General features: G+C 41.2%; 1 protein-coding gene across 2 annotated transcripts in view; it reads right to left on the reverse strand.

Moving 5' to 3' along the window:
- The window catches only part of LOC145248262 (zinc transporter ZIP11-like), a 272,606-nt gene that overhangs the window by 55,926 nt on the left and 203,312 nt on the right, over nucleotides 1–13,368 (reverse strand). For both annotated transcript variants that reach the window (XM_080110135.1, XM_080110134.1), the window contains one exon: nucleotides 2,656–2,746. In XM_080110135.1, coding sequence (XP_079966261.1) covers nucleotides 2,668–2,746 — 79 coding nt within the window. In that variant the 3' untranslated portion in view covers nucleotides 2,656–2,667. The remainder of the gene's footprint in view (nucleotides 1–2,655; nucleotides 2,747–13,368) is intronic.

Here is a 13,368-nt window from a genome sequence, read left to right on the forward strand (position 1 = left end):
TTTTAAATTTCTGTGGTCCATTTTTACTAACCATATTCTTAAAATTTTAACTGAGCATCAATCAAGAACCACAACACTCTATATAAAAGCATATAAACTATCAACAAATACACACTCGAGAGTAAAAACACTGAAAAAAATATGCTGTTGTCCTAGCCCTAATAATAATAATTCATATATAATATATATATAATAATAATAATATATATATATACTAGACTACCCGTGACCTGTTGGGTCAGTATGTTATATTAGCTATGGAATTAATGTATGAGCGTGACACTTGTGATGTAAAGAAAATATTGTTTTGTGACATAACAGAAACATTTCTATGAAAGTATATTAAAATGAAAAAAGAATATAGATAGATTTCTATGAGTCGTTCTGTTTATAATTGCTTATTTTTTGAAAAAAAAAAATAATAATTGTTTAATTTTGAAAAAAAATTTTTTTAAAAAACTTACAGCCATTGAATTATAAGTAGTTTGCCATACTTATAGGTAAATGTGCACTGAACAGATACCATAATACTCAAAGTTAAATTCAAATTTTGATATATCTTTTAATTTAAACGCAAAAAAGAAAACAATTGGGACCCTGAAAACGTACACAGTAAAACAATATGTTTTATTATCGTGTTGACTATTTATTTGTAACGCCATTTTAAAAAGAACATCTTTTCGGAGTTATTTACGTTGGTAGTGTAGAAGAAAATGTATGAATGTTTTTTAAGAAAGGTGTATTAAAAAATGGAGAATAAATTAAAAATAACTTAAACGTAATACAGAAATGAACGATGTAAAAAAAAAAAAAGCAGAAAGTATTAACAGTTGTTTATCTGGATGATTAAAACACGAAAAAAATTGGGATGCTGAAAACGTACACATTAAAACAATACGTTTTATTTTCACATTGATTATTATGGGTTTATGTTTATATATGTATGCGCAACTGGAAGTCGTAAACCGAATGTTGGGTTACAACACCCATTACAAGGTCATTTGAGTTTTATATATATATATACTAGTAAAAGTAACCGTCGTTGACTGGGTTCAAAAACAGCCTACAGAAAATGGACTCTGATTTATGAAAGTATGATAGCTTATGAAAAGGAAGGGTTGTATATTTGGGTTGAATTTGGGGGTATCAAAACCAAAGCAAAATATGATGAAAGTAAAAATAACCTACAGAAAATGGTCTCTGATTTATGAAAATATGATAGGTTATGAAAAGGAAGGGTTGTAAAGAGATAGCTTCGAATTTGGGGGTATCAAAACCAAAGCAAAATATGATGAAAGTAAAAAGAAAATAGATAAACCCCATAATTTATTATATCATACCTGTTCACACTGAAACACTTATCACAATATTCTGTGGATCTATATTAAAAAACCTTGTTAAGCTTTCTGACATATTTCCATTCTATGGAGGTCAGGTGCGAACGAACACCCAATAATTTTATTATACCATATTTCTTCAAACTGAAACATAATTATCAAAGTATACTTACACAGATAGATATGAAAAGTCTTTATTAAAGTTTGTGCCTATTTCCATTCTACGGAGGCCAGGCGCGAACGCAGACCCCACAATTTTATTATACCATCCCTATTTAAGTTAAAACATATTTATCAAAGTATTCTTATAAACATCTATATCAAAAACACTTGTAAACGTTTTTTTTTTTTTAATTTTTTAATTTTTGATTTCCATACTTTGTGGACCAAGAGCGAACGCAGACACCACAATTTTAATGAACCACCATTCTGCCAGATCAAACATACTCATTCCTGTGTCTCGATACATCTTCTATCATTATATGTAATCAGTTTTTTAAAATAGTCAACCATATAGAAGCCTATTCGTGACCAGACACACACACACAGCTATATATATATATATATATATATATATATATATATATATAAATATAAATAGCAAAGAGCCTCGATGTTGCTCAGGATTTAGTGATGATCAAGAAATGTGACAATTCCAATACTTTTATTGTCATCAAAATCGGTGAAATCGCCCATTTTTTCAATCAAATCAATTGATTACCTGCTCTTATTGTGGTGTATTGAGAGGAAGCTTTACATGTCTCCTCGTAGTGACGTATTTCATAATACATTCTAGTTTACATTGCACTGTAGAGAACCTACTGTTAATTTTATAAAATTATTTTTTACATGCAATGACTTGAATTAAAATTTAAAATGCAAAAGTCAAGTATCATGGTTCAATTTTACTCTAAACAGTAACGTTAATGTCGAACGCGCCCCTGTCATATCAAAGAACCTACTGTTGATTTTATATGTCGAGTCTTTTTGCTTGTGTGGTGATAAAACTTAACAAATGCACTTTTGATGTTAGGCTGTATAAAGTGTTAATTTTGACCAAAATGACCTGTTACTACGTATATGGGATTGTTGTTTTTTAGATTATCGATATTTATTGAAGACTTTTCGATACAAAACTTTTCTAAGAACACTGTCAGATACATAAAAAATGTGTGTGTGAAATTTCATAAAAATCTGCCCAGTAATTTCGGAGTCCATAGGGAACGAACTCATGCACAAAGTTCCTTTTATAGATAGATAGAAAGAAAGAAGATATATACATAACATTGTTTAATAGTATTTACTGATTGATACTTACATGTTAAGTATATCACGCAAGTCCAACATCCAATGACATCATCACAACAAATCCAAAAATCGAAGACCAGGAAGCAAGCTTACCATTACCACTGAAAGAAACGAAAAACAGAAATCAACTATTGGTACTTGTTAGTCCTCAAATTCCATGAACGATATTTCTGACAAAAGGGAAGATATCTAGTACCTTTCGTTGGCAAGTTTTAACCTTGAAATAATATTTTTCTAGCTCCTTATATAAAGTGGCTTCATGGTTTGTCTAGAGTGATTTCCATAAAAGAAAAAAAGAAAAAGAAAGGAAGCCTGAAAGCAAACCATGATCATAATACATACGTCTGGGCAACAATACTGTCGACATCATAATAATAATAATAATAATAATAATAATAATAATAATACAATACTGTCGACATAATAATAATAATAATAATAATACAATACTGTCGACATAATAATAATAATACAATACTGACGACATAATAATAATACAATACTGTCGACATAATAATAATACAATACTGTCGACATAATAATAATACAATACTGTCGACATAATAATAATAATAGTAATAATAATAAATAGTAATAATAATACAATACTGTCGACATAATAATGATAATACAATACTGTCGACATAATAATAATAATAATAATAATAATAATACAATACTGTCGACATAATAATAATAATAATAATAAATAATAATAATACAATACTGTCGACATAATAATAATAATAATAAATAATACAATACTGTCGACATAATAATAATAATAATAATAATACAATACTGTCGACATAATAATACAATACTGTCGACATAATAATACAATACTGTCGACATAATAATACAATACTGTCGACATAATAATAATAATAATACAATACTGTCGACATAATAATACAATACTGTCGACATAATAATAATAATAATAATAATAATAATAATACAATTTCATGTTTCTATTTACTTGTCTCCCCATAAGTGCAGAGTTAGGTACAAGGTCGATTTTTAATGAGGAAATCTAGCTTCTGAAAGAGGGTACTCTGGATTGGAACAAGAAAAATTTCCTCTGTCTAATAAGATTTCTCCTTCACTGACTGAGGATAGAAAGATGAAGTGCAGGATCAAAACAGATACTACACTTTGTTCCTAGTTAAATCACATTGGCACACCAGTCTCTGTTAGATCCGAAATTAAGCATTGTTGTGCCGGGTCAGTACTTTATGTGTTCTCCACTTAGCTCCACATTGTTTCGAATTTAGGCAGATTGCTGAAACAATCTTGCACTTGGTGATACAAGCACCAAAATTAAAATTTGTCAAGTTTGCTTGAATTTTCTGATGGCTAACGTTCTTTTCTAAAACTGTATGTTCTGAACGTCATTTGTGCCAATTTTGGTGCTTGTATCACTAAGTGAAAGATTCTTATGGAGTATTGAGATAACCTGGCCCATTCTTTTGGACTTCCTGTCTCTGGAATCAAGCAGTGCCGACTAAGAGGAATGGTTAAGAATTGTGCAATCCTTGCATTACAATTCAGCGTGTGTCATCAATCATCCCTCCAGGATAATCAGATGGTCGTTCTGATGGACAAACTTCCACACCCACTGTTCCTATTTACAATGTTTCCCCACGGCACAGAGTTAGACACCAGGGTCGTTTTTTAATGTGGAGAAAAGGAACAAAAATAAAAATTGTCTCGGGAGTGAAGGATTTCTCTTCCACTGACAGAGAACAAGAAATTGAAGTGCAGCATCTGAAGAACAGATACTACACTTTGATCTTAACCTGACCCACTGTTTATTTGTTTCCCCACTGAGCAAATTAGGCACAAGGCCGTTTTTTAATGCGAGGAGAAAAAACAGCTCCCCCAAGGAGGCACTCTGGCAGGGTCCAAAATTAGCAATCGTCTGATATGAAGAGTTTCCCCCACATTGACCCAAACTAATGGACTTAAAAAGCAATTGTCCGATATGAAGGATTGCCCCCACATTGACCCAAACTAATTACTTTATTTTCCGCTCCTGGCCTGAAGGCCAAGAACAGCCTCTGCACCTCTACCCAGTGTTGTGGTCCTGTTTAGGGGTCACGATTTCAAGGTGAAAGAGTCCTGGTGTTCATTATGGGCGGTTAAACTGTGTTTGTACTCTCTGCTCCACGGCAGAAATGTCTGGCTTACATAGGGCCATACGAATCCATATGATCATGAATACAGGGGTGTTAACTACCCCAGAACACCCACCCATATATTTGTTTAAAAGATGGAATCATCAGATCGCCAAAGATGCAAAAAACAAAATAACTTTTTAAATTTCATTTGATGTTGCAGTTGTGTCGAAATTCAAACTAAAATATGCCTTCTTGGCGTTTGGGTTAGGATCAAATGTAACACCACATGCTTCACACTTATTGCAGGAACAAACATACAAAGTAAAGAAATAGAAATAAATATTCAGGTTAGCATTTTTTCTTTCTTAACAAAACTCTTTTTATAGCTGTTATAGCTGTTTTGACAATGTACAGCATAATCACGTTTACCACACTATTTTCCCATCAGATCACCAAAGTTAAGCAACGATGAGTCTGGCCAGTACCAGATGGGTGCTTATTTGAGACTTCCAAGTGCTGTATGTGTTCTCCACTTATCTCAGATTGCTTCCATCTTCCTGGACTTCTTGTTACTGGACTCAAACAGTGCTGATTCGGGAGAGGTATGGTTGGGGATTGTGAAACTTCTGCTATGCAATTACATGCGCAGCTGCCCCTACAAGGGGTATCCTTTGTCTTTCAAGACTGAATGGAAGCATTGAATTATTTCGACACCACTTAGAAGTCTCTCGCCATCGTTCATCTCGCCCGGTGTACACGTTTCCTCTTCGACTTCATGCCAGCCATTTCTTGCCTTCACATTTACATGTCCGTTTTTTCCAACGTCGCACTTTACTTTTCCAACCTCACGCCAGCCGCAGCCAGCCATTTCCCACCTGCCTCTTTACATGTCCATTCTCCTTGACGCCGACTTTCTTTCGCTTGAGCACGTGCTGTTCTTTCTCTCTTTTTTATCCCTTTTCTTTCTTTCTTTTACAAAATAATTACACCTTATCAAGGCCCAAAGGCCACTCGAGGATAAGGGTTCACGAGTGTACAGTGGTCAAAAGGACAACATCATAGTAATCGTTAGAAGTGTAAATTTGGTAAATTGGATTACTTAAGTGGAACAGCTCATCAAGAACTTGTTTACATTGGACTTGAAGACGGCCATATTGTAGTCAGCTGGAAAGCAGGTAAACAGAAGAGAGTCCCACAAGCGTGCAGTTCTAAGAAAGAAACTTTGCTCATGGAATCTACGTTTAGGCTTAGGCACAGATTAATGGGGGAAATTATTGATAGTGTTTTCAGCCAATGCACATTTTTTGACTACTGCTGCCACTGCTACTAATCTCTTCATAGCCAGTCATCCCTCGCCACTACCGACACTTTTCCACGTGCTCATACGCACTGTTACACAAACTGTAATATCTGTTTATCCAAGCATGGTACAATAATATAGTGAGGTTTACATTTGTGCCGGAAAATTCATAGAATGGAAATATCACAAAGCGTTTGTGTAACAAAGTGCGCACGAGCACATAGAAAAATATCAGCAGGAGTTGTAAGCCAGCTGGCTGGTGAAGATATTAGCAGCAGTAGCCGAAGAAAAGCACACATGCAAATTAGGAAATGTAAAGTTTATATTGAATGTATAGCCACCTGATTTCTAAAATACATTACATGTGTCCAGTGTTCTCTTTCGCTTTCTAAATGAAATAAATAATTTATTTTCTTTTAATTTTTTTTTTTTTTACATGGGGGTCACCACTTATCAAGGCCCGAAGGCCACTCAGGGATAAGGGTTATTGCGTGTACAGTAATCAATGAGATAGTATTGTAGTAATCATTAGTATTGGGGGTTTTGATAGAGTGTCTTACTTAAGGGGGCGGTTTGTCAGGAGTTTGTTTATGTTGGACTTGAAGACGTCCAAGTTGTAGTCAGGTGGGAAACAGGCAAGCGACAGAGAGTTCCACTGGCGTGCAGTTCTAAGAAAGAAGCTTTGCTCATGGAATCTACGTTTGGATTTAGGCACAGATAAAGAGTGGGGAAAATTATTGACAGTAGTTTCAGCCAGACCGATGTTTCTCGTGAAAGATTGGCGAGGGGGTACGAGGGATTGGAGCTCAGACGAGCACCTGCCATGGAAATCACGATAAAACAAAGACAGGCTCGCAACGTCTCTTCTGTGGGAGAGAGGTTGCAGAGAAGAGAAAAGGGCATCCCCCACTAAACCGCGAAGTCTGTTTTGTACTCTGTTAAGGCAGGATAGGCTGTTTTTAGCAGCTCCTGCCCAGATGTGGAAGCAGTACTCCATCCTTGAATGTACTTGGCTTTTTTTATTTGTTTGTTCGAATCCATTTTTGCATAGTAAGCCAGTAAATTATTGCCAAAAGTGCAATATTACTCTTTGTGTGAACGGTTTTGTCACTTATGATAATGTGTAAATGTTATTTTGAATGGATAGCCTTTTGACTTCTAAAATACGCAGCATTCTATTTATAGGCGAGTCAATATTTTGCTTTCTTAATAAAATAACCTTTTTCCCTTTAATTTGTGTATTCTAACCCATTTTTATAATCATCACACAAAGTTTTAATTTAGTAAAAAAAAAATTTTTTTAAATAGATATCCTGGGATATCTACATGTCCATTCTCTTTAACGAGTTAAAGAGAGCAGCTCCTTTTTATGGAAATCGCTCCAGATAAAGCATGAAGCCACTTGATGTAAGAAGCTAAAAAAAAAAAAAAATACTACTTTAATGTTAACAAGGCCGATAGCCATTAGTCGTGTGCTCTCGTGTAATGAATGAATGCGTGAATGTAGGATTGACATGAAATTCTTAAAGATAAATTAAAATGACCGAAAAATGGGCTGAAATGACTTAAATAAATAAAAAGTAAATGATTTAGAATGACTTTAATGAACTTAAGGATGAACTGAATGACCTTAAGAATGACTTGCATGCTTAAAAAATAATTGGAATCCGTCAAAAACAACTTAAATGATCTGGAGAATGACTTGAATGGCTTTGAGACTGACTGGTTGTAAAGTGGGTGATGATTTTACATTAAATTAATACAGAAAAGTGATCCCCCACTTTATATTACAAAGTTACAAACATAAGTACAGCATGTAGTAAGTACAGATGGTATTTATTTGCTCCCCCACTGAGCAAATTAGGCACAAGGCCGTTTTTAATGTGAGGTAAAAACCAGCTCCCCTAAAAGTAGGCAAAAAGGGGGCACTCTGGTTACCAAAAATAATAATTGTCCCAGTATAGAGGGTTTCCCCTCCATTGACTGGTACAAATTATCTTAAGTGCAGCATCTGCCGGAACAGATACTACACTTTGAGATATTAAATCTTTTATTCATGTTAAAAAAATACAGAAAAAAAATCAACGATGAACAAAAAACTTAGGCACATGGCCAACTCAAAAGGGGGGATTTTGGGGGTCGTTGGTCATCCTTGTCACTCCAGAACTAAACAAAGTCAAAAGTTTCTCCCAGCTAGTATCTTCTTTCACCATAATACCGCATTCACCCTTTCATATTGGGGGACGTCCTAGTAACTCCCAATTTTTAAAACATTTTTTATTGACGTGTAAAAACAAAAAAGATAACAATAAAATGGTAACAATAATTCATTTGTGTCGAGGGAGGGGAAAGAAAAAACAAAAGGTGATTAGTAGGACCCTCCCAACCCCGTCTAGTTGATAGACTGCCCGTTCCACTAGGTTTGTAAAAGGAACCTCGCTTCTGGGGGTCAGTCTCTAGGTGGGGATGCCCTCTAGATGGGGGTGAATGGAGAAAAGAAAATTTTGTGGGTAAGGGATGGAGGTTAGATTGTATTTCTTTTTCTCCAAGATGGGTCAAATTTAGAGGAAGGGGTGAAAACAAAAATTGCAGGTAAGAGGGGATGGGGATCTTGGAGGCTTCCTAATCGGGGAGGGATGGAACACACACTCAGCTAGCTGAGAGACTACTTGTTTAATTTAACTTTACAGAACTGCGCGTTCCACACCCAGGCGGGGAACACGTATTCAAATTTGGCTCCTCTTCGTACACACAGACTTGCCACATGTATCCATCTTCTGTCAAATGCCGCGCGATGCAGCCTTCTTCTATCACATCTGATCTTCACCCATAGTTGGTGTTTAAAGAACGCGATCAGATCTTGATCAGAAAAAGACAACACCCCCCGGCAACCTTGCAGACGCGACGTCCAAATCACCATTCTCGCCACGGCCAGAATCGTAACGTAGACCATTTGTCTTTCCCGGTCCCACGGCGGCCTCACGTTGTCCACAACATTGGATACAGTAATTGGGCGAGGATGCTCAGGATCGATGCGAGCCGTCACCCCACTGACATACGACCAGTACTGGCGGAGTTCGCGGCAATCAAAGAAAGCGTGATCCGTAGTTTCCACAGCCGTTGTCCCACAACGGGGACAATCAGGCGACTCCAGAAACCCAGAACTGCATTGTATGTTGTTGAGTGGAAGTGCATTTCGGGCCAATCGCCAGGTCAGAGAGAACTCCGAATTGTTCAGATGACTTGAACCTGGCGCCCAGCTCCACGCGGAGCGGATCTCACTCTGCTGCCACCCCAAACGCGCGCATAGCGGGTCGTCAGCGGCCCCCTTCACTAGATCCCTGTGGAGTTCCCTACGGGTAGCAGTCACAAGGTCACTGGACCTTGGTAGTCGTTTTAGCGCGGCTCGGCACTCTTTCATGTAGGCAGATTCTCCCCGCGGCCTGCGACGGCTCTCGATGGAAGGGTCGAGAACGAGGTCGGGGAAGGCGGCAGTAACCACGGGGTGCCACGGTTGGTCCTCCTGCATATAGTGGCTCAGGAAGGCCAGCCTCTCAGCATCTCGATGACACTTCAAGTCCGGCATTCCCAAGCCTCCCTCACACGGACGTTGAATACAGACCTGTCTGCTCACCCAGTGTCTTCCTCTGTCCCAAAGGAGCGAGGACAAGAGTTCGACAAGAGCTTTTAGGTGTTGTGCAGGCAGGGGAAGTATGGCCAGTCGGTAAAGGATGAGAGGAAAGACGTAAGTGGCGCACGCCTCAGCTCTACCCTTTAAGGAAAGTTTCCTAGGAAGCCACGAATTGACTGCAGCCTCCACCTTTGACCGTACCTCCAACCAATTCTTGTCAAGCTGGAGACCCGGTCCGAACCACACGCCGAGGATCCGGACCGGGCCATCTGTCCAGCTGAAGGGCGCAGGGAGGTTTGCGTTGCCACTCCATGCGCCCAACCGCAGTCCTACCGACTTGTTGCGGTTTATCTTGGCCCCTGTAATTCTTTCGTACTGTGTGAGTGCCTCCGACACGACCTCAATGTCTCTGAAGCCCGACACGAAGATCGTGACATCATCGGCGAACGCGGATACCTTGGCAGCTGAGCCGCCAGGCAGAGCCATTCCGCGCAGGGCCGAATTTGCCTCCCCATGTCTCAGCTTGCGGAGAAGAGGCTCCAAAGCCAGGACATAAAGCAGGGGCGACAGCGGACAACCCTGACGAACCGACCGAGAGATAACAAAGGGTTTCGAGCGCTTTCCGTTCACTTGCACGACAGCCATGGGCTGTCGATACATTATGGAGATCCACTTGCAAAAGTCCGGTTTAAAACCGGCGGCCTCTAAGACAGATGCCAGGAAACGATGGTCGACCCTATCGAAAGCTTTGGACTGATCTAAGTTTATCAGCGCGGCTTCCGTGTCGTCATCTATTCCCCCCTCTAGGATCATGCGGATCAGGTGCAAGTTGTTCTGAATCGATCTCCCCTTCACAGCGTAGTTCTGTTCCGGTTCAACCAACTCGTCGATAACAACCTGCAGCCGATTCGACAGGACCTTGGCCAAAATCTTCAACTCTGTGTTTAGCAGAGTTATGGGCCTGTAGTCGTCTAACTCTTCCCCTCCATGCCCGTCACCTTTCTTCAGCAATGTGATCACTCCCTTGGTCACCTGCCCTGGGATGGATCCCTGAGCAAACCAATGGTTGAACATATCCGTCAGAAGAGGCAGAAACATGGGCGACAGCCTCAAGTACAGTTCGTATGGCAGACCATCAAGTCCTGGCGATCTGTCACAGCTGACCTGCTTCAGCGCAGTAAAGACCTCCTGCTCCGTCACCCGGCCCTCGCAACCAGCCGCTCTAGCCGCCTCGAGACGGGGAGAGTCGGCCAAATAGTCGCTAAACTCAAGGACCGGAAGATCGGGCTGCTGCGTAAAACGCTCCTCGAAATGTTCTCGAAACCCCTCGCAGATCTCCCGAGTCGATTCCAGGGTGCGTCCATTCGGATGTTTGATTTTTGCAATGTATTTGTCCGAGCCACGCCTAGAAACCTCACGGCGCACGTCTCCATTAGAATTGACTGCTTCGTTGCCTATCTTTCTAAGCCTAGCTCTAACTACTTGGCCTTCGTAACGCTCGCTAGTCTCACGTAGAAGGTCCTGCTTAGCTAGTTCCTGACTAACCCTATCACCCTCCCCCGTAGCCTGGGCTAGTTTCTGCTCTAGCTTCTTCTTCGTCTTGGCCTTATCTAGTGCGAGGCGCTGGGCATACTTGACGGAGAAGCTTCTGATCTTGGCTTTGAGACCTAACCACCACTTACTCCCAGTAACCGCCCCCACTAGTGCCTTTTTAATCAATTCTCTTAACTGATCTTGGAAGTCTTGTATCTCCAGAAGGGAGGTGTTTAACTTCCAGTACCCCGCTAACTTAGGCCTATTTCCTAGCTTCAGCCGGGCCATAACTAATTTATGGTCCGTCTGGCCTAGCCAAGTGAACGTGGGACAAGATAAGAAGTCTACTTCGCCTCTCCTAACTAACATCCTGTCCAAATAAGTATTTGGATAGGAGGAAACACTATTGGTCCACGTCCACATCTCCCGTCCTGGATGCTCGAACCGAAACCTGTCGACCAGACTGCATCTAGCCATCAGATCAGCCAGGCTGGACTCGCACCTCTCCGATCCTCTAGCTCCGCCTCCTACCTTATCTATGTCGGGGTCTAAGATGGAATTCCAATCCCCCATTAGCACTACCCGCTTCCGACAATCTACAAACGCGTCAAGCTGACTGAAGAATGAGACCCTCTCACGAGCGGTGCTGGGCGCATGAACCGCAATCACCCGAAACACAGAATCTTTTACGGCAACATTGGCCACAACCAGCCTACCCACCGCATCTCTATGGACAACGTCGACCGTCGCCGACAGGGTACGTTTAACCAACACGGAAACTCCCTTCCCCCGCGGGCTGCCATATGCTGAGAAAACCTCAAAGTCTCGGGCCAGCACCTGACAGTCCACAGAGGAAACGAAATGCGTCTCCTGAATCGCAGCAACATCCACTCCCAGGGACAAGAGGTCGTGCCGGAGGCGAGCCGCCCGGCCCGATGATCTCAAGCCCCTCGCATTCAGACTAGCCAAATTCAAAGCCATGGTACCTACCTTAAGGTGTGTCACACTCAGCTCCGAAGTCAGCCGGGGAAAGGACACCGACGTTGTGTGCAATGCTCAAGGTGGTCAGGTTTTTCATGTCCTGACCTTCTCTCACAATGCCGCCGACATCCAAAGGGTAAGTCAATTTAAGGGCCCTATAGAGTGACGGATGGACCAACACGGGGACCCTTCCCTTGCATTGTTTTGACAGTTCATCAAGAGAAGGGTCATTTTTTTTCACCAGTTCAATTCCCGGAAACGCCCCTTCAGCGGCCTGCAGCCTTGTCCACAAGTTGGTCTTGCAGGCCTCTGGAGTTCTGACAAAGGTTATTAGGAGTGGGGCGTCCGGGAAATTTGAGGGGATATTTACATCTTTCCCCTCTATCTGTTTGTAATCGAGCAGAGGTTTTAAGTTTTTCCTCTGCCGATGGGAAATGTCTGTGGCCACAGATAGAGGGTCTACATTACATAGTTCCTCAGGGGCAAGGACCTTTGGTCTGCAAGAGGCAGAGGAGTCTCTCCTCTCCCTCGGTTCATTCTTTTCATTTTCTTTTTGGGGTAGTGGCTCAGTTTGCCTTGGTGTGGGGACGGGTGTTTGTGTGGTGCCTGGTGTTGGTGTTGGTGTTGGTGCGGTGTTTGGTGTTGGTGCGGTGTCTGGTGTTGGTGTGGTGTCTCGTGTTGGTGCGGTGTCTCGTGTTGGTGCGGTGTCTGGTGTTGGTGCGGTGTCTGGTGTTGGTGCGGTGTCTGGTGTTGTTGCAGTGTGTGGTTTGGGGGTGGAAGTGGATTTTGTTGTTAAGGGTGGTGTATGTTCACAGGGAGTGGGGGCCACCTTTTCTTCCTCTTTTCTTCTTTTGTTTTTCTTTTTCATTCTTTCGAATGAACCGGGGAGAGGTGAGGTTGAGTTCCTCTCCCTCTCACTTGCGGATTCATCCTCAGAGGAGCAGTCTTTTCTCCGCTTGATCCCCGTCTCGATTGGTGTGGGGACCGTTGGTTGTGTCTGCTCCTCTATTTGCTGCTGCAGCTGTTTTTGTTGTTGCTGCTCTCGCTGGTGTCGTTGCTGCTTCTGCTGCACTTGCTGATTTTGCTGCTGCAGTAGTTGTTGCTGCAGTTGTTTCCGCGGCATTGGCTGCGGTGGCTGTTGTTGTTTCTGCATTT

The sequence above is a fragment of the Euprymna scolopes genome, chromosome 26, assembly GCF_053919585.1.
Source record: "Euprymna scolopes isolate OS-2025 chromosome 26, ASM5391958v1, whole genome shotgun sequence".
NCBI lineage: Eukaryota > Metazoa > Mollusca > Cephalopoda > Sepiida > Sepiolidae > Euprymna > Euprymna scolopes.